Below are 26,539 nucleotides of genomic sequence, written 5' to 3'. Positions count from 1 at the left end.
ATAAAATATAGTATAATAACCCGCCTCTCCCCTGAAACGTTCAATGGAGATAGGCACCAGCCCCCTCCGGACCCCACTAGGGACAAAGGTGTGCAGAAAATGGATGGAAATGGATGTAGTAAATAGCACCTTCAATTCAATTTCTAACAATTTAAGAAAAACAATTTAGGTAAGCCGTCAGTTTTAATAGAAAGTAAAAAGTTATTTGTATTCAGTCATTGGGTCAGCAAAATAACAAATTGAAAACAGATTTCTACTTTCACTGAGTAGGCAGGCAGCAAGCCGGAGCGTTTAGGTCGTATTGTGTTCAGATCAGATCTAGACGGTTCTGCTCCTGAAACCCAACCAAAAGTTGCAGCTGCAGACCGTGCAGAGAAATTCAACCCTTCCGCTCAGGAATGACGACAGCACCACTTAGGTTAGACCACAAATGTTGTAATGACAGCACGCTATCACTCCTGTGAAAGTATGGTTGTTGAACTTGTTGACAAGACAAAGAGGGTTCAGTCGCTCTGCACAACAAAACTCGTATCTTCGATCTAAGACGAACCAGATTGCTTAAATTTTTTCCTCAGCCACAGAGGTGTGTTCTTCCAAATCTGATGCTGTTTCAAATGTAAAATACATTTATTTATTTATTTATGAAATAATCAAAAATTCAATGAAGAAAAACTGTACCAACAATCTACTGCAAATTTTTCACTCATGCACACATTAGAATCAGTAAATGGAAAAGATGTTCAGAGGAGACTGGTAACAAACATATGAATAACTAAAACCAGTCTAGTTTCATTCTAAGAAACAAAAACTAACAACAACCACAAGTAGATAAGTTGATGACAAAGTAATTTTCAGAATGATTATGCGTCTCTCCCTACAGAAAGGAGTCCTTAAAAAATGTAATTCAAAAGAAAAAAATGACATAAGTATGATTGCACAAGGTGCAGCATAAGAACAGGAACTCCCCTCTAAATAGAACCAGGGCACATTGAAGGTGTGTTTGCTAGTTTAGAACAAAGAAACTGATGTTGCAGTAAAACTTTAAATTCTGTCTAGCATCTTGTATAAGGAATTGTGGTCTCTGTAGGCATTTGGAAGAGAATCCTGACATCTCAAATGCCAGACTGAGGTTGAAAAGTAGGCAGGTAAAAAAACAGAACATCGTTAATGAATGTAATCAACCTTTCTGTTACCTTCTGAAATCTGTTCCTGTTACCTTTGTTAAAGGGGGATACGTGTTTTATGGCTTCATACTTATATGTGAAGCCGATCTTAGGCGTTTGCAAAATGCTGCTGCCACTAGTCTGTTGGAGCTGATAGGGGAAGGTGCATGGCAGGGCAACTCCAAGGAGGAGATTTGTGCAAATAGCCAGCGCCAAACATGTTTGAAAGAATTAAAGCAACACTCCAGGTATGCTTTTGAAGAGGGAATAATGTCAGAACATGATAATAAAAGCCAAAAAAGTAGTTTTTACATAGCACCTTTAAATTACCATATATATCATTTGTCTATGCTGTAAATTGTGTTTGAATTTAGAGCACAACTGACTCTAATTGATCCGTGAAATATTTAAAGCAAAAACCCAGGCCATCATTAGAAACATTTAACCCTCCTATCATCATATCTCTCTGCAGCCAAACAGAGATTACACAAGTTGAAAGCTGCGTCACTCAAGCATTCATGTCTATACAACTTCAAACCAAACTCACATTACCGATGTGTCAGTTGCCGTGGTTACTGTGCCTAAGTGATTCGATGACATCGTTACAGTCATCAGCACAGAGCAGGTGTCCACCGTTATGATCAATGATTCACTTTTAGTCAAGTCTAGGAGCACAACACTGCAAGATTTATGGACTAAATTAGAACAAAACCACTTTAGATGTCCTAGTTCAAGGCTCTATGTTCAGTCAGAAGCAGTGATCTACCATTGAGTGACTCTCACAGAGAGCAGCTGGGTAAGGTTTGTATAACTTGTCCTTGAACCAGAAATGCATGATATGTAAACTGTGAGTCCCCCTCAGGGAAACAAGAACCTGGCTGAAAACGCTGCCGGGTGGGTAGAGGGCACTGCTTAGGTAAACTGATCCTGTATCAGCTCCTAAAAAGCTCGGAGGCTGCAGTTTATCACTTCACTTTGTTAATTTTCTCAGAATGACAAACAGAAATGCAGCAGGCAAAAGCGCTCTACATAAGCAGCAGCCCTCTAAGAGCTGTGTGTGTTACAAAATCAGATTCTGAACTAAAACAGCTGAAAAGATTTGCTTAATTACAATTTGCATTGAATGATATATTGTACGGCATTGTTATATTTATGTAGATAAGGAGGATCTCTCATTTGAATATCTGGTTGCGTAATGGTGACAAAGATAATATTTTGTGTCTTCCTGTCAGTCATGAGAACAACGACCATGTTAGATCTCACAGAGTCTCACCACACTGCAGTTACCATCCGCAGGATCCAGAGGAACCATCGCCACATCTACTAATGTAGTAAATCTAAAAATAGCTACCATTTATTCTTAGCAACAATGAGGTGTTTTAAATCTAAGGCAAATACTCATTACTTTGGATTCTTCTGGTAACACATTGTAAAAAGAAAGCAAGGTCTCAGAAACAAACCAAACCCAAACATTACTCTGGAACGTTTTAAATCGCTGTAGGGAAAAAGGAAAAAAACGTGCAACTTGAGACTGATGAGCTTACGCCTTTGCCAGGCGAGCTGACCGCAGTCCCCAAAGCATGCAACATAAAAAAATGCCAAGACACGCAGAACTGCAGAGACCACATAAGTCGGCACCTTCATTATTCCCCATCATGGGATTTGTCTGCTTCAAATTTGTCACTTTAATGCCTGAACTGCTCACTCTACTACTTTTATGAAGGCATATACAAAATAGGGCGGGGAGACAGATGGAGAGAGAAAGGCAAACATTTACAGGAGGGCCGTCGGGGGACAGTAAGAGGAGACGGGGGCTTTGAGATAATAGAGCTTCCTCCCTGCAGAGGAGATCCTCTGCGGCGATGCCCAGCATTCCACAGATAAGACTCAGGGTTGTCTACTTTATGCAGGCTTAGCCTGGCACTTTAGCTGCTTACCAGGGGCTGACAGGGAGACGGCAGAGGACAGCGGCTCTCTACCTGCTTACAGAGGGGGAGTCAGCAGCCAACAAGCTCCTTATGCCTGACATTTCCTATTAAAAAGCAGGCCCTGGTCTTTATCCTCACTGAACCCACCAACCCCATCCCAGCCTAACTAACCCCTTATAATCCAGGCAAGGAAATTGTCTTGGAGTAAATTACTTCCACTGAACGCAGGAATGTTACTCAGCTTATTTATTACCGTCCAAACATTTGGGGTAAAAGAAGTGGGGGGGAAAAAAAAGGAAAGAAGATTTCTTTTGACATTTTTATGTGCATGCAGCGTTTTATAAAGGCTCTCAGTTTTCCACACTTTGTTGTGTTGCAACCACAAACTGATGTTTGTTGGACCAACACAAACTATTAAAAAACAGTAAAGTAGCAAGAAAATCAATAGTTTTTACTTTCTTACAAAAATAAAAGTATAAAATACTGTGACACACATTTGCATCAAGCCCTCTTTACTTCAACACCCCCAAATGCAATCCAGTAAAGCCAAATGTAAACTAGTCAAGGAGTGAATTATTCTGTAAGGCTCTAGGTCTGCATTAATATCTCTAAAATATGTTTTCATTGCACTAGTAGTGTGTAAAATAAATATTGCAAAGAATTCATCGGACTGCAATAACATAATTATGGTAAAGCTATGCTGCTCACTATCTGCTATAAACAATAACAATGTGCGTTATATATTGCAAAACATGAAACAGTAAATAACAATCTCATATGTTTTTCTGATCTCATGCCACCAAACAAAACACTCTACAAAAAAAATAATAAGAAAAGGGTGTTTTGGCTAATTTAAGTACATTCTGTATCATTTTTGTAACCAACAATTTTGTGCCAACAGCAATGGCTTCAACTCTCACACCAATTATAATTAACTACTCCTGGGGAAAAAAAAAAAAAAAAAACACTGGATAAAAAATTCAAGTATTCAAGTGGAAAAATGACATATGTGGCAAAAGTGAGCTAAACCAGCCCAGCATTACTCACCCCTTTTCAAGCAAACACCAAATACTTCATACATGAGAAGACAGAACAGCACCATGAGTGCGGAGGGACGAGCAATGGAGAGGGAAAAGAAGCACTTTGCCTTTTTTGGACAGTTGATTTAGATTGCTTCATAGAGATGTATGAGAGGTTTGAGTGTTATGCTCTTACTCTGTGCTGGGGACAGTAAATTTACCTCCTAATGAATCTCCCAAGGCTGACAGACACACACACACACACACACACACAAGCTCATAGTAATTCAGGCTCTTAAAATAAGGGAGCAGCGCGTCACTGCGGAGACACCAGCTGCTGACTCAAATACCAGGCAGGAAGTCTGTGACCCAGTGACAGACACTCAAGGTCGAAGGACCTCAAATTGGTGATACCGTCAATTCTCGTTCCCACGCGCAACAACTCGACGGGACATGTGGGAACTGTCCGAATCAACGTCAGGGACCAAATATCCCAACAGCAGAATGGTACAGTCAGTCTTATGTGGGGAAAAACATGTTGTGACTCCTCAGACTCCATTACGGCATCGAAGGAGTATCGCTGACAAATCAGTGAATCAGCATATCCTACTTTCACCATCTATTTACTCCCTGACGTTAGCATCATCACAATTCAAACAGAACATGTGAATTTGTCGCGATTTTCTAAAGCTGAAGCTAAACATTTACATTTTTGTGAAAATAAATTATCCCTGACAAATATCCGCAGCACACTGTGTAAATAAAAAGAAATCAGTTGTCATCTTTTCTTCCCAATGACATCCTTCATGGAAAGCTTCAGTTAACACAATCAGATAAAGCGAAGGAAGAAATTACTTGATGCATGAATGGAGATAAATGTCATCCTTTATTTTCTGTTGGACTTAAAACTACTCCTAAGCCTGTCATTATAAGCAACAAAGTGTATAATAAATTAAAATGAGGTTGTTGTGTTTTATTTTGGATATATAAAAATATTTCCCAGTTCCAGTGATAAGTGTTCTTTACAAAATTAAAGTTTATTGGTCTTTGAGAGAGCAATTACCAATATATCACTTAAAAACAATTTAAAAACAACATAATTGTTTATTGCGATAATTACTGGGACAATTTATGGTCCAGCAAAATCTGGTAATGTGACATGCATAGCTACTCCTTCTATCAAAGAACTTGAAGCTTTTGTTTTCCTTTATGTGTTGCAGTCTGCCAGCCAGGTCAGACCACAAACCAAACCAGAAATTAGAAATTTAGAGCAAAAGTCTTATTGGTGTGTTTCCAAAGGAAATATCTGCGGTTAATAGACAATCTTGAAAGCAATTCCTACTCAATTTCAACATATTTTTCTTTAGTTTCAAAATTTCTTTTTTAAAAATCTTGCAATTTCCCACTAGTGCATCCTGATGCATCCTCCTTCTCACTCCCAGGGGAAAAACAGGGCTGGAGCCTCTGAAGTATCCATCACTGCAACAACTCTCTGTGCCTGATATAATGAAGACGAGGAGGCAAACACTGTCTAAATGTTGGCTGAATGACAGACAATACAAAAAAATTTAAAATAACAGATTCAGTCTGCATGCACCGGTGTATGTTCTCTCTATGTTCCTTTTTTTGGCTTATGTTCTCTGTAAGACTCATTCGTGCCCAGATGGAGTGAAGTTGCTGTGTGGTGGTAAATCAGCTTCACTAGGAGGAGCAGGTCTAAAAAACAGTAAATAAATAAAATAACAAAAAAAGGCTGTGAATAGTTTAGAAACCTCCCCCCAGATCACTTGCCTTTTAAAATATAGAGTTATAAAAATTTATTAACACCCAACAAACACCAACTCAACTGTTCATAGGCAGAGGTAACGTGAGACGAGGAAGAAGAGGCGGCTGTAAAAGCTCACCTCCCCCCACCAGCATCTTCAAGTCAATTCCCAGCCTGACCAGCCACGAACAATAAAACCAGAGCTGAGCAGCATCTGCCGTCTCTGTCTAAAGGAAAGCATAAAGGCGAGAGAAGCCACAGGGATTCCCTTTGACTTGTGAACATTAGCCTATTCATGCTCATGGTCAAAGCAATCCCCCCAGCAACAAGTAATCTGCTAAAAAAGGAACAAAGCAACATGGAAATACATTACCAAACGCCATACATTTCTGCCAAAGTATCAAAGATGAACAAAAGTATCTGACAGTCGGCTGCTTAGCTTTCAGAAATACAGCCAAACACAAGCAGGCCAGCTGTGTGACCCAATAAATTACCATAACTGTGGTGGACTACGCTAATCAATTACAACATGGGGATTTGACTGCTCTGCATCGATCTACCACTCCCAATATCATGTGTCAGAGTTGTGTATCGACAAAACTAAAGAGGGCTGCTGTTCCTCTGCCATCCAACGAACGTATGCATGACCCCAAATGTTAGGCAAACCAAACAGCACTGAGATGACCTCGTTTCAATCTGCTAGCTCCAGCAGACTTTTCTGGGCCCCATGGTTTATTAACTCTCACTTGTTCATTTTAAAGTGTGGCTATGTCCTCACACTAGACCCCCCATGTCTCTCAGCCCTACTGCTGTGTACTTAACTCCTTCCTCAGTAGTGCTTCTTTCTCCACCCCACCATCTCCTCTTATCACAGGATCTACCCCAACTCTTCCTCTTTCAGCCCCCATTAACATTTGAGACTGTTGCTTTAACACAGTCCAGATGCCAACTTTTACAGACAAGAAGAGACATTGCTGCAGCAAGCAGCTCACCAACCACACCCACCCTCCCCCCAAAGTCCTGTTTTAGATTTAAATGTAATGCTTCTTCATTATTTTGTGGCTCAGTCAGTCATACTGCAGGGTCAAGCTTCACTGAGAAAAGTAGAGATGCAAAAACAGGCAAAGAACCGCCAAAGAACCAGGGTTTGACCGTACGCCCTACATTGACAGAAGTCCCGAACTTATTTCATTCAGAAAATACTGCATGAAGAAAATTATGCATGGACATCCTCAATCAGTGTGATGAGCTTGAAATTTGAGATTCAAAGCAAGAGGGTTCATGTGGGACACACCAGAGCAGTGAGGCTGAGGCATGTCTGACTTAATGCAAACCAGAAGCCTCTGCTTCCCAAATTGGCTCATCCTGGGATACCATACGGGTTAGCGGTGACAGGAGATTCCGGAGAGATTTCCGGACCAGACATTGCAGCCATGCTGTAGTAATAGACTTGTTTAGGTCAGCACTGGACAAAAACAGTTCAAAGGAAAGAGACATGCTCCAACAAAAAGGCTCCTTGCGCTATAGACTTGAGTTGGATAGCCAAACTTAGACCAGTGGGATATTGTGAGATGCTGCAAGTCATTTATCCATATATTTTCTTAGATCATTCAGATTTAAATAGATGTCAGATTGTAACAAACAAAGCTTGCCTGAACAGCTGATGAATACTGTGGAATAATGTAAGAGATTCTCACAAAATTGACTATTGTTGTCCTTCCTTTGTCATTTCATGGCAGCATATTTCCATGCTATACTCCCAAACAAACCACTCTATAAGATCGTACTTCTCCATAGTTTATCATTCTAATTTTACTTAAGAATGACAATAAAAGATAGGGATTAAAAAAGTACAATAATAATTCATACCATAATAATATTTTCATAGCACTTGGACCAGTTGATTTCTATTTTATATCATTGGTTATAATTTAGTCTGAAATATGGTTGACACTCTGTTTATGACCATTATTAACCAGAGTTATGTTTGTATAATTTTCTACTATAAACCAAGAGTTGATACAGAATTATGGCTTTCATAGTGGATATAAATCTACAGATGAGTATAAATCAATACATGTTCAGCAGTACTAAAAATGCCCCAAAAAAGTCAGGTACAAAAAAAACCAGCACAGCAAAAAGTTCCTAATGACCACAATCCAGCTATCAGATTAAAATAATAATTAAAAAAAATTATCAGGAAAAAAAGGAAGTAGTAAACCAAAACTGATTGATTTCTATTCCTTGAGCTCATTAAACTTTTTGTTTTTGACAACTTTCACATCTTTCAGGAGTAATACCAACCTCACCTATTGCTCTTTTCAGCACCAGACTCCAATAATAAACACATCAATAACTCAGATTTGTCTGATGTGATTCTGCTGCAGCAACAAGCTGTTCAGTCTGGCATATTTTATTATGCACGTTTATGACAGGAGATACTTTCATATCTAATGCTGACATTAAGGCATGTTCAAGTCCCGTAGGATTTTAGAAATCAGGCAGTCTGTCCTGGACCTAAGGGCTATTTGGGTGTTATCCAGCCCATGATCAAATTTCAACCAAGTTTCAGCTGTCAGACAGATGGTCTCACATTTGACTTTACAATTCTTTGGTATTCAGAGTGTTTTGGTTTGTGGTCAATTCAATTGCTGCCAGGTGTCCCGTAGCTGCATAACAAGCCAAAATTATAACACCTCTTCCACCATGCTCAGCAGTTGCTTTGAAGTGCTGGTGTCTTTGGTTTTTGCCAAGCATCCTGGTTATGCATTTTATTTTATTTTTTTGTTTTGGTCTAATTTTTGGTCCTGTGGTTTATTCGGATGCAGCTTTGTATAATTAAGTTGTGTTGTCAATTGTTAAAGTCATTTCAATTTTTTTTTTACTTTAACATCCTAGCTAAGGTTCATAGAGTAAAAGTTTGAACTCTTAGGTATTTTATCCTTGTGGAGAATCTCTCGTAAGGACGATGCACTTCAAACTATTAGAAACAACCATAAAACCCTTAACAGATTGATAAGCAGCAACAATTGCTCCGTTACGGTCACTGATGATGTCTTTTCCCCGTCATTGTTTTACCACACATACTGATATGCTACAGCCACATCCTGAAACCCTGCTTCCAAAAAGGTGATCAGATCTGCTGAAGATTATTTGACTAAGCACTTTACCTCAGCAGCATCTGGTTGCAACTTTGTGCCTTAAAAGCTAAGACAGACTTAAGATTATTCTTGTTTTTGTGACAGCACTGACATTCATAGAAAACCTTTTCCAGCAGCTGGAATTTGTTCGGTTAAATTTTGTATTGGTGAGATTTTAACATTAAACCTAATGGCTCGCATTGAGCAGATGAGCATCTGTTTGGTCCAGGTGCGTTTGAAAGGAGGGTAAAACGCAGTAACCCAATATAGATTCCTTTTTCAGGAAGTACTTCCTCTCCTCATTTGGCTTAATAAACCACATCTGACAAAAACACTGAAACATACAGTGTGTCAACTGGAGACGCGGAGCAGCTGCAAGCCAAGGCAAAAAAAAAAAAAAAGCAAAAAAAGAAATCAGGAAGAGAGGAGAGAAGGAAGCGATGAGAAGGCGGAAGACAGAGAGAATTATTGTACATGCTCACGTGGGCTGCCCAGGACTAAAAACATTTCTCACACACATGACTCCATTGTAAGTCCAGAAGAGGCATTGCATCACATCAAGCACATAGTTATTCAAGACATAATCTGTCCTGTTCGCATGTAGGCAGCAGACTATTCTTTGTTGAAAAGAAAAAGTCCAGACAAGTGGGTGTAGCTTTTTCTTTAGCTCAACAATTTGCATTTTTGGAAGCATTCAATACTGGTAGCAGAATGACATAAACAACATCGAGATTTAAACATTTTACTTGAAAGTGTAAATGAAAAGACCAAAACCATCTTACTAAAGCAGTTAAGAGTTTGTAGTAACAAATGTACAGAAAAGTTTGCAGTGAACTGGTGGGATACCGACTCTTGCATTAAGATTTTTGTTCAGCTGAACATTACATTGAGCAATATGAATCACACATCACATTTTGTGAAATATGCAGTTATTAAAGCAAACCCAAAAGGCATAAACTGTAAAGCAGCTTTCCAAAAGAATTACCTAATCTATCACAGTCTCCTCTTTTCATATGGGCCATATCACATCTCCGTCCCGTTGAACTACCTGGCCCAGTCATGCTGAGTGATCACTGTTGAATGTAATCCATCCAACATATGGAGCCATTCATCAGTTACCAGACTCAGACAGCATGGTAAAAATAGAGCAAAAACAAACAGAACAGAGGGGAGCTCAGCCAATAGTGAGCACATAGCCAAGGTCTACTGTTGCTGCTCCATTTCTTCCTCCTTCAACTTTGGGCTTGTGTCTTTCTTTCCATCGACTTCCCCCCCTGTGCCTCTCTTGTCTGACCTCTTCTGGTACTTTTTTCCTTCTCTTTCACTTCTCCTGTCACCGCTCACAGCCTTTCAGGCATCCAGTGGCCAAATACAGCTGCAGTCAGCACAATGAGAAACAGATAAAACCTCTGTGCTGGAAATAAGCAACCAAAAGGATTCAAAATGCATACCCTGAACGAGTTGATAGGTGTGATAAATCCACACGAAAGGCTTACTTAAAACACCATAACATGGTTAATGTGACAAATACTGCTTCCTCATTTTGATCCACATGCTGTTTTAAAAGTTATAACAATGTCTACGTCTTCAATAAAGCATAGATCAAGGTTTTGTACCATTTAATGTGTTTGCAAGTTGAGAAATTTTGGCTGCTGGGTCCTCTTTGCCTCCAGTAATACCTTGCTTCCTCCTGCACTGGCACACCGAATGGGAATGGTTTGTCATCTGCACAGTCTAGCATGGCTAAGTTTACATTTTCTTCCCCTCGCGTCATTTTAAAACGAGGAACGGACAGCCTTGATCTCCATCTGTTTTAAAGTCGAGCAAAACCCTCCAAAAAAAAGCTGCCAGAAAGTTGAATTTATGTATTAAAACGCAGAGGGGATTTGTGGTGCGGCTAAGTAAAAACGTTTTACATATTTTATACCTCTAAATAAAGTATGTAAAAAGTTCTTCATAGCAACAATTCACACAAATTATAACCTCAATGATCTTTACTAAACAGGTCCACTCATTTCCAGTTTGGTATAATTTTTTTGTTATTTCAACTTATTCACAAGATATATATTCCAGTTCAGATAACAAGCAACTACAATTGTAATGAAGTATTTGAGAGATTTTGCGGCCTCTTAATTCCACGTGTTAAGACGATTTTGATTTTGCAAAACAAAATAAACATAAAAAAAATATTTTCTCGTTTCTGTATTAAAGTTTAGAGTAAGTTTTTTTTTTCTTTTTGTAAATAGATAAAAGGTTCTCTCTCTGAATCACTTATATAGGAACAAATACAGCAGAAATCTCCAGGTAATGAGTTAGTAAATGTTAATAAACACAACAAAATAAAGAACTGCAGCACATTATAAGGCTGATAATGTCTCTCCAACATTTAAAATATTTTTTGTACATCTAAAAATATAGAAGTGCACCACATCCCACCATGTTCAGATTCCCTTCAACATTCATTTAAAATAAAGAGCATCCAATTTAATATTCAAAACATAAAGAGTGTTAATGTCAGCACACTAACTGAAGTAAAAACAAATATTTTTTTGTTTCTGACCAGGGCTAATCAAACATCAAATCATCCAGAGATTCTGTACATTTGTGCAGTACAAAAAAGTCAGATGATACATTTGGCAGCCGTTATCTACCTAATAAGCTTGTCTGATTGCATAGAGATGTCATTTGCAGTAACTATCCTCCTGAACATGTGGAGATTTTATATTATCAGCACAGTTACATTTGGTGTGAGTTAGTGTTTTGTAAAAAAAAAATAAAATAAAATAAACAGTTACAATGTTTTGCAGCCACTCTTCTGATCAAACTTCATAACAGTGACTTCAGACCTTTGATCGGTTTCATACTGCAAAAGTGGGGTTTATGACAAAGCAGTGAGGCCTGTTTTCAATCACACAATTATTGTAGTTTTTTTTTTTTCTTACTATTTTCCACAACAATAAAGTCATCCTGCAGACAAGCAGATACACACAGGTAAGCAAAAAGAAACAGATATAAACGAGAATCGCTCAATAGACACACACAAAGAAAAGCAGATCTAACTGGCGGTCATTAGCTGCGGTCTGGGCCTCATAATTACATTTTGCACTATGGCGCTGAGCAACAACAAACAGAGCCTCAGGGCGTGCCCTCTCCCAGTTTGCCCATGATCCAGAGTCAAGGGACAAGATCAGTGGCTACAGAGGACAAAAGAGGGAGTTAGTAGTAGTCTGTATTTATCCACACATATGTTAGCATGGATTCATATCTGAACTTGATCATAATCCAGTGAAAAACAGACTTAAAAGTCATGAAATAATACCAGAACCTATTGTGGATATGATTTTGTGAGTACTGTGTTTATTCAGTGCCATTATGTGGTCGCTCTATATTTCTAGCTGACACGTTGCAGACTCTGAGTTTAAGTTCACGGTTAGATGAACAGTCAAAAAGTGAAGGTTGGGTAAAAAAGGCTGAGGGTCTGCAGCCAAAAAAATCCCAACAAGAAATAAAGATAAAACATGCTGAAATAAAATCTTAAAACCACATAAAATCCCTGCGGACAAGCTGCTATAAACTAGCCTAATGCGTCTTCCATGACGCTGGTAGACCACTTTTCACGTTGCTATGGAAGATTTTTTAAACTGTGTATTTTTATGAAACCTTTGACTCACAACAGAGTCTCTAAGCTGACTTTAAACAAGGAGTTTTAACATAGTCATCATCATAATTATGCTTTACTCCCTATCAACTTGATCTGTTTGGGCCCAGCGATGATAGCAGAGAGAGGCTCAAGGAACAACAAACGATTTAACTGCAAGTAAACCATCATTTACCAGTCAGTCTGTCTTTCCCTCGCTGTTCCCTCTTTCATTAAAACTGGCTCTATTTATAAAGGCCATAAATTCCCCTTACCGCACTGAAAGAGCATTCAAGGAGAGAGTTAATCAGGAGTTTGTAGAATAGAAACTATTTCACTTCCCTCCTTTTTGTAACTTTTCGATTGCTCACTGAGATTAGTGGTGTCATTTATTTAAAGTTCCTCCACTAGATTCCATAATCGATGTATGGACAGTCGAACAGCTTAAACTACAGAAAGGGAATAATAGGACCTTTTTTCAGGCTCCATTTTCTTCATCGCTACTTATGGAGACTTGAAAACCCTGTTTCTTTACTTTCTCCCCACCTGGCTCAGTTTCCACAACATGTTACCTCTTTGCAGCAAAGCTGGGTCAAGAGTCTCTGCGGAACTTGAAGCCGTTCTTCCTGAAATCTCTTAGCAAAGAAATGCAATCCCTGTAGCATTACGGTGATGGAGCTAAACTAAGCTCTGACACACTTTATGAACACATCCATATGCATCCTGATGTCCCACTTCTTCTTTCTGCCCTTGTTCTTTCCGTTCAGTATTAGGACACAGGGCAACACTGTAGGGAATTGTCTAATTTTAAAAACTATCTGTTACAGTTACGGCCTGAAAAAGGTGGGAAAAAGTTGAAAAACTAACCCAACTAGTCCTAAGGTTTCACAGCAGCGGAATGACAAAAACATTTTCCCAATACATGCGCACACAAATAGAAATGCAAGCCTCAACAAGTCTAACATATCTTGCCAAGCCCTTAGCAATAACCTTTTCATTCTCATGAGTTTGGTAACTGTAACTGACTGCTTTCACACCTGACAGTTCGATAGACTCGGTTTGATTGGGGACCAAAATTTGTTGTAATACCAGTTAGTGGTTTGCTTTCACACAGCATTGTGTCAAACAAACCAAACACTTTGATCAACCTGCTTAGTCCCTCACCTATGGTGGGATTGCACCAAGAACCATTATAAGAAATGACATGACAACTTCTGAAAAGACATGAGCGCAACTTGGACACAAAAATTGAGTGGAGTCAGATTTTAGCAGATGTAGGACTTCTCTTTGGTTAGAAACAACCACGAGCCATTTCTCCTGCTGGTGATAAACTCCTGCGTCTGGTTTGGTTGTAATTACCCAGAATGCCCTGTGCTGTAGCCCATTTCCTGCTTTTGGAGTGGTCTCCAGTTCACTCGTCATTCACAAATGCATTTGAACCGCACCAGAGTTCACTTCAATCAAGCCAAAACCTGGGTTTTGTAGGCAAACCAGAGTTTGCTTTTTTGGGCCACATCAGACCAAAAAACGAACCAAAGTTCAAATAAAACAGGCTTATTCAGACAAAACATATGCCTAATGCCCCTTTTCTCCTAAAGCTACATTGACCAATGCCTCACAGATCAATCAAAACTGAACTGCTTGATTGAACTGTGTCAAAGTTTTAGATCAATTTCACTTACTTCAGACTCAATTGCTATATTTTTCCTGACGCTAACGCAGTGAAGTACATACAAATATTCTCTAAAGATCTTCAGAATTTGAAAATAAGTCTAAAACTAGAAATCACATGTTCAGAGATGAATAACTATTAGTGACTGCAGTCCACATCTGCAGTCACAGGATTGCAGATGTGGACGTCATATCTCAGGTATCCTTCATAACCAGGTGCACCAGCTGCACACAGAGGCAACTCATGCTGCAGAGGGACTCATTAGAAATCTCTTTGCAGTCACAGCTCAGCTCTGTTAAGTCTGATCCTCTGCACTCATTCTGTCTCAGTCTTAACACAAAAACCCATGAATAACCTGAAAGTAGACTCATGAGAATGGGTTACAAACTTAGATTAAGTCAAATAAGGAGGTCAGACAACATTTTGTTTAAGCATTACATATTCACAAGCTGTAAAAGTAAAATTTGTAAGAATTAATTGTGAGAAAAGTGTTCCAGTAATACTAATTTGCTCCCCACGTGCAAGTGAAATTAAGTCACCTCATAAATCATGATGCACAAACAAAATGCACACCTAACCAGACTCAAGTAGCTTTGCATTAAAAAAGGGAAACAACCCTCTTTAATGTGATTCAAGCCGAGGAGGAAAACAAGCTGCAAAGCCACAGGGTTACCAGGTAACCTGGACTATTAGAGTAAATAAAACATACATTTATTAAGATAAAACAAACACTCTGTAATTTGAAAAACACTGAATGGATAAAACTCATTTGGAAAGAGAATACTATTAAACACAATAATGCTGATCAGTTCTAATAATAGTCAGGCATGATCTCATCAAAACTAATGAGAGATAATAAACCCAGTTTCTTTCTGCCACTTATCTGTTCCTCCACAGTTTCACACAACCACCGAGATGTGTTAAACTCCAAACTGAAGGTTAGCTGGTATTCCTTCCCATCCCCCCGTCTTATCCTCCACCACTGTCAGATCTGTAGCAGGGTAGAAACCATTAACGGGGGGCCATATGGCCCCTTTCTTTCAATTGATGGCAGGGAGCCATTCTGTAGGCCGCTTGAGCATTTTCAAGCACTTTAAGGAGGAATGAGGTATAAACATACAGAGAGGTATTGATGGATTCTAATTCTAACAGCTTTTTGTAATCTATGAAATAGATGATAGAAGCTCATACTTTTTGGGAAGCGCTAATGCAATAATAAATTTGATTAATTATAGGTATTAAAGGTATTATGGGTATATCAAACATCATCATTGATATGAAGAGATGTAAATTGTATAATTCTGTTGCTCACCAGATTTATAATGTACATTACATATTGACAGTCTAGTATTACATTACTTTGCATATAATTATTATTTTGTCATTAGTGATGTTCTTATAATTAAATTTTTGTTCCTCATATTATCTGGGTGGGTTTAAGAACCTTAAGCTTTCTTTATCTTTCCATCTCCAATGTGCTAATTAAGCCTTTTCGTGCATTTTGTTGCGGTAACTGACTTCTTAGAGACATGAAATTTACATTTTGCATTTTAAAACACTGTGCTACACACTATGCTAACAATTGTTTGGCTCATGCTTGTATATGTTGGATACTATATTTTGATGCCCAGAGCAAATGCCAAACCCAGCACCCATATTTGTTACCCACTATTACCAAATATGGGTTTAATTCAGTAAGACATTATTTAACCATCAGTAAAATAGATAAACCAAGTAATCAGCAAAAGATTGGTAAAAAAATTTTCTTGATTGGCTCTGATCAATGAGCAAAAAAACATAATTGTCTAAATATCTTAACCAATAATTAAAGCATCAAAATTAAGAATTCCCAGCTTTATCAGTCTATAAGTACATAAATAATCAGAATAGATATTGGCACACTTTTTGTAACCTTATAAAAGTCCAAGGACACAATTAGCAATAACCTTGCAACCACTGTATCTCCAATTGGATTCCTAATTATCACCTTTAACAAAGTGTGTTATATTTCTTGGAATCAAACATTAGTGAAAACTTGCAGGTGAAATCTCAAAGGGTATCGACATTGCCCAGGATAAGCCTAATAAGTGCATCTCTAATGTATAAATATTATAATTAGAATATCTCGCTGTAAAGTCTGAAGATTTGTTTGCCAGTCTGACATAAGGAAGCATGCCTGTGAATTTTCAGAAATGTCATGTGAATAATCTCACCAATACGTCACCTCGGTGCTAAGGATATGAGGTGACACATCTAACACTGTGACAAAGGTTTCAGCAGTCGGTTTCTCACTGCTAATATTACCCATCAAGTCGGATATATTTAGAAACAGTAACAAGTTACAAAGCTGTTATGCGTGAGAAAATGCATTTAGAAAATACATGAGTTGAGCAACAAACCTAACAAACCTTCACACAGCTCATCACACCGGTGTTTTATATAATTTTACCAATCATAGGCAATCGCATCTGCACTCAGCCATAAATTGTGCCCCATGCAGCACATAAAAACATCAGTTACCATGAAGTGGTGATTGTGTTAAGCTACAGTAGCCTCTCTTCTGGAGAACCCCGGCTGGTCTGCAGGGAGACACCAGCAGCAGCTATAAAACCATGGACACTCATTGATTTCAACAAGGCTCTTGCTCACTCAAACAAAACAACCCATTGTCATTTGGACTAGTTAATCACATTGTGCCTTTTGAACAAGTCGAGCTACATTTTCAACTCCTTTCCACACACGGTAAAATATCAGGCCATGTTCTTAACACTAAACACCAAAAACAGCCTTTTTGGGGGGGGTACAAATCCTATAAAACCTCAGTTTATGATGACAGACTAGGACCAATAGTTAGAAGCCACTACACACTAACTTCCTTTAAGCACTCAGCTACTTTATTAGATAAATAATTTAACAACAGAAATCCAAAAGATTTCTAAAGGACTCTGTAAGCTTCAACTTAAAAGAAAAAGCCTCTTTCAGAGCCGCGAGTTAGATTAACAGCATTCATTTAACGTACCTTTTCCTGCTGTTTGTCTCATTGTCCTGGTGTTATCCTCACAGCAGCATTCCCCGCGATTCAACCGAGTATTTGTCTAAATTCACAAACACGGAGCTGCTGTGTTTCTTTGTTTTCTTCTCGTCTGATAGGAAACAACAGTTGATTCAAGCAGGCTAACAGCAGCGGTGGATTCCCAGTCAGACAAAGCTCAGCGTTCAGTCAGTTTCAGGGTTTGAACGGACGAAACAGCCCGAGAAAAAGACATATCCGCATCCTCCTTTTTGACGTTTCAGTATAAAAACACAATATCGTCTCAGTGAGGACAAAACAGGACAGAAAAGTCAACTATATCATAGCAAACGGTGTGGTTATAGTTCGGCTAACCAGCTAGCCTGCCGCTACTTCCTTTCTCCTTGTCTTTAATAACAGTAGCAACCTAAGCGTTGAGAAAAGTTGAGGAAAAAGGCAGATTCTGCACACCGAAGGCACCCTGTTGCTGCCAGGCGTTTGTTAGAGGTCAGCGCCCCCTGCAGGATCCAAGGGTCAGTGCTACAGGGCGGAACAAAAGCTTTGAAACAAGCGCAACAGTGTGCAGAATCAGTAGCGCCACCAAAAGGAGTTTAGGGGAATAACTTGTTAGGCAGAAACGATACGTCAGGGTGTGCGCCATAATGTGAGTGGCAAAATCGCCTTGGAAAATACAACTAAGCTTGGAAACGTTGGATTAAAACATACAAAAGTCTACCTCTGTATAATTTTAATTGATCATTTGTATAAAAACTAATAAATAATCAAGTTAGTGATAATAATAATAATGGCCATAACCAAGCAAAGTAACACTGTAAACTTAAAATGTGCCTAAATCTACCTTAATTTGATGATGAAAATACACCAAATAACTACATTTAATTCACTTTTAGTGACGATATCTACAGTATGTTTATTCCATCTATTTTGTTCTGTCAAATATTTTTAAAAATGAGGCAATTGGACCTTCCAACTTTGCTTAGAATTTTTTCTGGTAATTTATAATCATGGATAAATTACAAGTGTTATGAATGCTGTATTATAGTGTTATATACTTACTTATGTTCGTATGAATATTAAAAGTCCTATGGGGACAACAACTTCTCTCCATAAAACGCCCTCCAATTATCTTCCATACATCTTCACACTAAACCTTATGCTCAGATGCCCCGCATGGTCATGTTTGGAGCTAAAAATAAACATACTTTATCTGCAGCAAGCAAACATTTATGCAGGCATTCTCAACTTTCAAACCAAGCTCATCATAAACCAGCTTTTCTTTAGATTATATAATACTCCATTCGGCCACAAGATGTAGTCATTGTACACATTTTCACTTTTGTAAGCAGTCACTGCATAAATGATGTCAATGGGTGCCACCAAGGAGGTTAAAACTGAATAGTCTTTATCACGCAGCCCTGTTCCTCCTTTTATCAAGCACTCAGCTCTTATGAAGTGCTATTTGCAACAGATAGCAGGAAGAAGTCATTAATTTTTAAAATAGTCCAGATTAAGTTTTTTGTAGCATTAATAACCACTGTGGCCAGTGTTGCAGAACTGTTTTTGTTAAGTGCTCAGCACCAGCACAGGTATATTCATCATGATTAATCCTTAGTCATAACAATTGGGATTAATCGATTATTTAAATAATTGTCACCTCAACTAATTATGTAATTTATTAATCCTTAAGTACATACAGATTCAAAAAGGCAATTTGGTTGAAAAAGAAACACATTACATATGCAGTACTTAAACTGTTCTTATTTAAAAATGTAACTGAAAAGTGTGTCTATTTGCATTTTTTATGTACTTCTACTATTGCATAAAATTGCTTTAGTAAATGAAAAAGCTGTGGAATGTGCCAATATTTTATCTGAATATTTATAAGATTAATTGATTACTCAAAAAAAAAATGTTAGTTGCAATCCTAATTTGCTCTTATTAGTCTTTGCAAGGTTTTTATCTCTAATCTAAAGGATTTGAGCTTCTAAAACAAAAAAAAAGATGTACTTAAAAAATATTTTCTCAACACTCAAAATCCAGTTTAAAGTGCCAGTCATATTCAATACATATGAATATGTTTACCACATATGCACATCTACAGACATTTGATCCTTCAAGGGTCACTCAATAATCAGCTATGTAACAACACAACCTGTACTGTAAGGTAAGTAGGAGGTAATACTGCACTGATGTCTCAAAACCTTTCATAAGAAAGAAAAAGTAATCACTCATGGCTTCCTGAGAAGAAGAAGAGGTGAAGGTGTTTTGTGACAGCATATAGAGATAAAGAGGAATTTTAAAAACAACATCTGCACTAAGTTTCTTGATGTCCTTGCCATAGAAAATCCTCTTATAATTGCACCAAGCTTAAATGTTTGACTAACTAATGACTAATGACTATATAATTTATAGTCTCAGCATCATCCACTTCACAGAGGTAAATTATCCAGTATTTTTTCTCCTCTGTCAGAACACTGATACATATTGGTGTTTTCCCCTCTGCTTGTGCTAAATGATGTGCTGTATTCCTCTCTGTCTTTTTTTGTGATTTGTTCCTCCTGTCACTTCCCTTGATGCTGAACCAGGATGTACTGTGCAGAGCTGATGACAGAGTTATGGCCCAGCAGTAGAAATTTGATGTCTTGCATTCACCGAACTTTAAAAAGTAAAGCATACTGAGGTGGCCATCTTTGCTATCAGTCCAATCCCTGTTAGTGCAGCTTTGAGACTTGTGCTGAGGCAATTTCACAACCATTCACACATCAGATTAAAACATCTTATACATTAAGAACTCGAGACACAAAGACCGAACAGGTGCATCAGTTTCAAATGCAAGACTTCACAAACTTCCAAAAATCTGAAACTCACCCATCACTTATTTAAATCTATACACTGAAAAAAGAAAACAGGTGGTCCTACTCTTAAAAAATTAGTTAATTAGTTACAAGTAACCAAATTAAGTTTATCCAAGTGAATATATTGAGTCTATTACTGTAAGTTGCCATGTTAAGTAAGCGTAAAATAGAGTAAGTTTGACATACTTAATTTGATTACATGTAATAAAATGAGCTCAGTTTTTAAAAGTTGGAGCTCCAGTCTGTTTTTTTCAGTGTAGGGGTCTTTCGGATGAGAAGTGAAACATCTTAAAAAGGTAAAAAAGGAATCCCAGTTCTGCCCTCTATTCAAGCGCTCAGTATCAATATGAACAGGATGAATCTATGCAAACTTAGGTCATTTACCACCTGCAGAGAGGTGAAAGTATAATAGAGAGTTGGAAAATGTTTCTTTAAACTGTTTGCCTTGGATCAAAAGTTTTGGGTTTCTTTCCACAATCCTCTCATAATGTTTGCTACAATTCTGCTCCGTTTCTCCTGACAGAGCTGATATAACTGAGTCAGGTTTGTTGACCACCTAACACACATTTTCAGCTTTTCCTACAAATTTTCCATAGGATTGAGAACAGGGGTTTGTGTTGGACACACCAAAACATTAACTTTGTTGTCCTTAGGCAACACTGAAACTAATTTGGTGGCATAATTGGGGTCATTGTCCTTAGGGAAGAACCATTTATGCAAAACGTCCTGGGCAATATCTTGAGATGTTGCTTCAATATTAACACATAATATTCCTCCCCCTGTTAGTACAGGTCTCAATTCACTGTGAGTAATGACACCCTTTCTCCTTAAATGTGATACTGTTACACATCTGGAAACGATACCTTAGGATTTACCAGGATATCCACATATTTCTTGCTACATATCTTGACTAATTTGTTTACATTTTTTTCTCAATATCACACAAAGAAGCAGTGTGTTTCAGGTTTTGGCTTATAATACATGCACATGTGCGCCTCCATTTTACTGAAATGTTGTGAATTAACTTGTTGGAGGCCATGACTCAGCCAGGACTTCATCACCCGAGTGTCTCCAACTTGTTGACAAGTACGGTAACAAAATTGTCTCTCTCATTAATATGGCACTCAGCAAACAGAAATAATATTTGTAATTTTGACTGACCTTACAGAAAATTTTAGTATGATTTTTCAGACAGCGTACACTTTTTATACAAAGTGTGTAAACTTATGGTTTGAACTGAAAACACTGAAAACACTTTATTCTTTCTTTCAGTTTCTAACAGAGAACATCTTTGTGAGTTTATGCTTTTTAAATTTGTGTCTCCTTTCTTTTATCCATATTGGTTTAGGTTTCCTTCCAACCCACAGATATGCAGCATCTGATAAGAAGGTGTAACCCCAACAATATAAACTGTCTACATGGTCTGCCTCCCATTTTGAGCAAAGTGAAACTCTCCTCCCGACTTTGTATTGCCAGGCAAAAATGAAGAAAAGAATAATAATTTACTGAAAGTTGGTAAGTGCAAATTTGTATTTCTATCCTAACTAGAACATTGAAAACTTCCCCACTATTTGTCCTCAGTAACTTGATGTTTACCTAACAATAAGCCTACCCTAGCCTAAAAAGTTACCTGTGTATTCTTTTACCTTGACTGAAATTAAAACAACCTCACAAGACCAAACTATTACTGCTTATCCTAAAAATGTTAATCTGAAAATGCAGAGCTGGACTTTGGCGCCCGTAATGCTAGTCAGTGATCAACCAGTAACTAACTTTACCGGAAAAGGCATAACGAGGCAACATAAACAAGCCCACACAGCACACGCACTTGTGGTTAAAATATCACTCCTTGTGGTTACAGTGGTGTTTGAACACATATTTCCAGAATAAGGGCGTTTTCAACAGTCATGGGTGTTTTTTGACACCTCTAGCTGTTGCATGCTGTTGTCTGTTTGGTTCCTTCTGCTGTATTTTCCGATTATAGCAGAAGCATTTTATGAAAAAATAAAATTTATTCATTCACTTGTTCTGCATCAACCTATTTTAAGTGACACATCATACTTTTTTTCCCCCCACATCTTAAAACGAGAAGTGGTGCTTGAGTGCATTGAGCGTGAATGCATAGAAAAGGCTGGGCCTTCCCTCAGTGCTGGCAATGTAGGTCAAGTATGTTGCACAGTTAACAGCATCATTTATTAGACTAAAATTTAAATTCTGTGCATCATACAGATGAGAATCCCAGAATGACTTTTGCATTTAAAATCCCTTTATAGATTCAATGTTTAAGATAATCATTTCTTCAGAAAAAGAGAGCTCTGCTGTTCAATATATTTAACTGATTGTTGTTTTTTTTAGATTTAAGTTAATTTTGCATTTTTTACATGTTTCTTTTTCATCAAAAAATCATACTACAAGAGTTACAGTCTACTTTTTTTTTCAAAATATGTTCAACTACAAGTGATTTGTTTTTTTCTGATGGTCGTGAGTCTCTTTGGGGAGCTTGCAAAATGCCTCATATGTTGGCTGTGAGTCTGATCTGTGTTAACATTTAAGATAAAAGCAGTTTTTGATTCTGTTCTGTTGACTGTTTTTAATTTGTGACCTAAAAGCAGCAAAGCAACAACCACAGCTGTGCGACGAAGCTAAATGAAACCCTTTATCTACAGGGAGGGGCACCTTTCCATCTGATGGGAGTTCCTGTTTTTCTCTTGCACCTTCTGAGAAATACCAAGTGAAAGAAGAAAAAAAAAATGTCCCTTTAAATTAGATGCTCCTGGAGTCCTGAAGCTGTGAGTGCAAGTTAACAGCCTTGCCACATATCCTTCAAAATATTGAGTCATGTTTCAGTTTTTTTGCAAAACATATAACTGTTTGAGGGGGTGGCAGATGTTTTGAAAGACCCTTTCCTGCAAAAGCTATTGGAGGTCAGACTAAAATAAATATCTGATGCTCAGTAAGAGTTTCTTCTCTTCATTAGTATGAAAATTCACTATAAGAAATGTCACATTGCTGTAGTTAAAAAAAAATTAACATTATACCAGAAGGATTTCCATTTTCAATTTGTGGGTGTAAAAGCTTGCAGTGGTTTTTTTAGACAATGATGATAGCACAGGACAATGGTAATGTCTCGGCTGCATGTGTGTGCATGTGTGTGCACGTGTGCACGTGTGCGTGTGCGTGTATGTGCGTGCGTTTTGGGTGGGGTATGTGACTTTACTCACACAGGCTTATTTCCCCATCAAAAATGAGCTGCAAAAATCTGTTGACTCTCACACACACTCAGCATCAACATCATCAGCAGCTAGAGTAAGTACTCTCCATGCTTTTACATCAAGCTACACATTTTAGAAATACCTGCAAAAAAAGTAAAATATAAATTACGTTTTTTTAAAAAGGATCAGACATTACATTTTTTTGATTATAAGATTTTTTTTTGTTCCAGGAATTAATCTTCAATTTTAACTTGAATTTTTTTATTTCAGTTTTTGATTACATTTACATAAAACTAATTTCCAAAAAGATGATTTGTGGCCCTAAATACATTCTAATTTATACATTTTTTCTCAGTTTTTGTGAAAAGTGTTTTATGAAGAAAAAAGATGAATAAAAATATTTAGTGTCGATTTTTTACAATTCGACAATAATTTATCAGAGCTTGCTGCTGCAAAGAAAAACATTTTCCAATATTCTTGATGAAAGCAGCTGCTGTGTTTCCTCCGTGTGGTGATTTAAATGCCCTCGTTGCTCACTCATCCTGTGTTAACCGCAGAAAGGTGGAGATTGTAGCGCACATGGTAGGCATTTAAAAGATGCCTTTTAAAGTACTTCAAGCCCCTCACAGAAACATGCATCGCACAGGACCAGGGGTGTTTCTATTTTTTGCTTTAATTCCTGTATGAAATGAAGCTGATCTTACTTCTTCTCTTCTCCCTCTTAGGTGTGTGTTGTGTGCGGACGACGCCTGGCTCTGCTGGTTAGAGGTTGCCGATAGCCTGTTTGATCACAGGAGTTTTCTGTGCAACTCTTGCCAGCTCGGTGGTTCAGCCTCGATTTTCGTCTCTGGTTTGTGACAATGGACGTCCTCTCCTACCTGACCTCCCCGTCCTCCTGCCCCCATGTGTACCACCTACCAGCTTACCCCAGCAACAGCTCTGTGCCAAACGAAGCCACTACAGCCACAGGGACCAACCAGGTGATCCTGAGGCACTACAACCACACTGGCCGCCTGCAGAACAGGACGACCTCAGCCACCCAGGCCCCCATTAGCGTCTCCATGTCCCTTTTCCTCTTCTTCAGCGTGTTTATAGTCCTGGAGAACTTCCTGGTGCTGGTGGCTGTCATCTCCCGCATCCGCCACAGCCGCCGCTGGATTTACGTCTGCATTGCTAACATCACCCTGAGCGACCTGCTCACTGGTGCAGCCTATGTGGTCAACATCTGCATGTCCGGCAACCAGACCTTCCGTCTCACCCCGGCCCTGTGGCTCTTCAGGGAGGGCATGCTGTTCGTGGCCTTGGCAGCCTCCATCTTCAGCCTGCTGCTGATTGCGGTGGAGCGCTACACCACCATGATAAAACCTCTGCCCCAGAAGTCAACCAGGAAGACCTATCGGATCTACGGCCTAGTGGTGCTCTGCTGGATTTTGGCACTGGTGATCGGTTTCCTTCCCTTGCTGGGCTGGAACTGCGTCTGCAGCCTGGATGGATGCTCCACTCTCCTCCCTCTCTACTCCAAGAGCTACATCTTCTTCTCCCTTATCATCTTCTTCCTCATCCTGCTGACTATTGGGGTGCTTTATGGTGCTATCTACTGCCACGTCCACAAGAGTGCCCAGCTGGGCCCTCAACGCAACCGCAAACGCTCCCTGGCTCTGCTGAAAACTGTGATCACCATCGTGGGAGTCTTCTTGGTCTGCTGGGGGCCGCTCTTCATGCTTTTGCTGGTGGATTTCTTCTGCGCCTCCCGCCAGTGCACCTTGCTGTTCAGCGCCGATTTCTGCATCTCCCTGGCCGTCTTCAACTCGGGCCTCAACCCCATCATCTATGCATTGGGCAGCAGCGACATGAGGAAGGCCATGGCCGAGCTACTGTGCTGCTGCTGCCTGAGGGCCGGCCTCTGTCGCCCCGACAAGTTCATTTCCAAGGAGACCAGCAGCACCTCGGAGAACAGGAGGGACAGTTTGAGGAACAGCTTCAGCAAGGCCAGGAGTCTGAGCGTGGCCTCCCCACCGCCGACCCCAAGCAAGCCTCGCAGAAAGTGCAGGCTGAGCACCACAACCAGCTGCCTGTCAGTTTCAAGTGGTTAAACCACAACGTGCTCCCCTCCCAAGCAAGCAAGACCGGTGTGCACTGATACACATCTAACCGTTTCCTCTGACTCTTGGTTTGACTGTTCACAGGACGGACGATAAGATGTTTTAAGAGAACCTTAAAAACAGGAATTTAGCTTTAAGTATGCAAGGAAATGAAAACTCTCAGGGAATGGTCTATTGAACGAAACGTTCACTTTGTCAATGCAGCTCCCGCATCCAGTGGAGAACTCTTTGGATTGGATCATTTGGATGACATTTAATGTATTTTAATGTGATGTAATTTTGTATAAAAACTGATGGAAATATAAATAAAATTTATTTTGTGTTAAATATGTCTTGGAGTAGTAATACCGCTAGATTCCTCTAGAGGGAGACATTTTATTACAGGAGTCATGCAGATTTATACTAAAATAATAAACAACTTGAAATGAATCAACAGAAATTTTACCAGATCAGAAATTTATCTTATTTAGTTAAAAAAACAACAACAACATAACAATTGTTTTTCTTTTGAACTAAGCCTTAAACAGATTCGTCCCATGCTGTTTGGCACTTCCTGCTTTTTTGACAGGATGACTGATGGAGGTTCCAGCTCAGGGCCCGGTCTGCAGTCCTAAGGGTACTAACAGCCAGACCTAATTGATAAATTCATTATGACTGTCTGGCAAGCCAGAGAGATAAGCTGTAGCGGATAGTCTGCACATTCAAGTACACACAGCTGACTGTCCCACATGTCTACTGCCGAGCACTGGAACAACTTGTTTTGTTTTGACTTTGCAGTAACTATTTTTACAAAAGCAAAACCGTGACTTTCCCACAATTAATTTCACAGGGGCAGAGCAGTCACAAGGACCGATCCAATGGCTTGAGGGGGAACTTGTTGGTCGAACATTCAAATCTTTCCGCTTTCTTTGTAATGTGTTTGCTTGATTTTCTGAAGCATTAACTTTCACTCTGAGGCATGAGTCATTCCTCACTTCATATCTGTAGAGAAAATCACTTCACTTGTGTAGCTTTA

General features: G+C 38.9%; 2 protein-coding genes across 10 annotated transcripts in view; one reads left to right on the top strand and one right to left on the bottom strand.

The window, feature by feature from the left end:
* Positions 1-17,864, bottom strand: part of LOC122838628 (unconventional myosin-IXb) — a 64,322-nt gene extending 46,458 nt beyond the window's left edge. For 4 of the 8 annotated variants that reach the window (XM_044129390.1, XM_044129392.1, XM_044129391.1 and 1 more), the window contains exon 1: positions 17,344-17,844. The gene's annotated coding sequence lies outside the window, so the exon portion shown is untranslated. Of the gene's footprint in view, positions 1-17,343 lie in introns of all 8 variants that reach the window. The other 4 variants (XR_006371930.1, XM_044129395.1, XM_044129389.1 and 1 more) reach the window with 3 other exon arrangements.
* A 5,560-nt stretch (positions 17,865-23,424) lies between these two features.
* On the top strand, positions 23,425-25,851 carry s1pr4 (sphingosine-1-phosphate receptor 4). 2 transcript variants are annotated; one of them, XM_044129387.1, is made up of 2 exons: positions 23,425-23,516; positions 24,148-25,851. In XM_044129387.1, exon 2 carries the CDS (start codon positions 24,283-24,285, stop codon positions 25,513-25,515), a length of 1,233 nt encoding a protein of 410 aa, XP_043985322.1. In that variant the 5' UTR covers positions 23,425-23,516; positions 24,148-24,282; the 3' UTR covers positions 25,516-25,851. The 2 variants fall into 2 exon arrangements, with proteins under 2 accessions (XP_043985322.1, XP_043985323.1); XM_044129388.1 differs by lacking the exon at positions 23,425-23,516 and adding an exon at positions 23,941-24,004 and having other exon boundaries at positions 24,148-25,818.
* Positions 25,852-26,539: the final 688 nt, after the last annotated feature.

Source organism: Gambusia affinis, linkage group LG10 (genome assembly GCF_019740435.1).
Source record: "Gambusia affinis linkage group LG10, SWU_Gaff_1.0, whole genome shotgun sequence".
NCBI classification, from domain to species: Eukaryota; Metazoa; Chordata; class Actinopteri; order Cyprinodontiformes; family Poeciliidae; genus Gambusia; species Gambusia affinis.
Note: the sequence above shows the minus strand (reverse complement) of the source record. Positions and strands in the feature narration are given on the sequence as shown.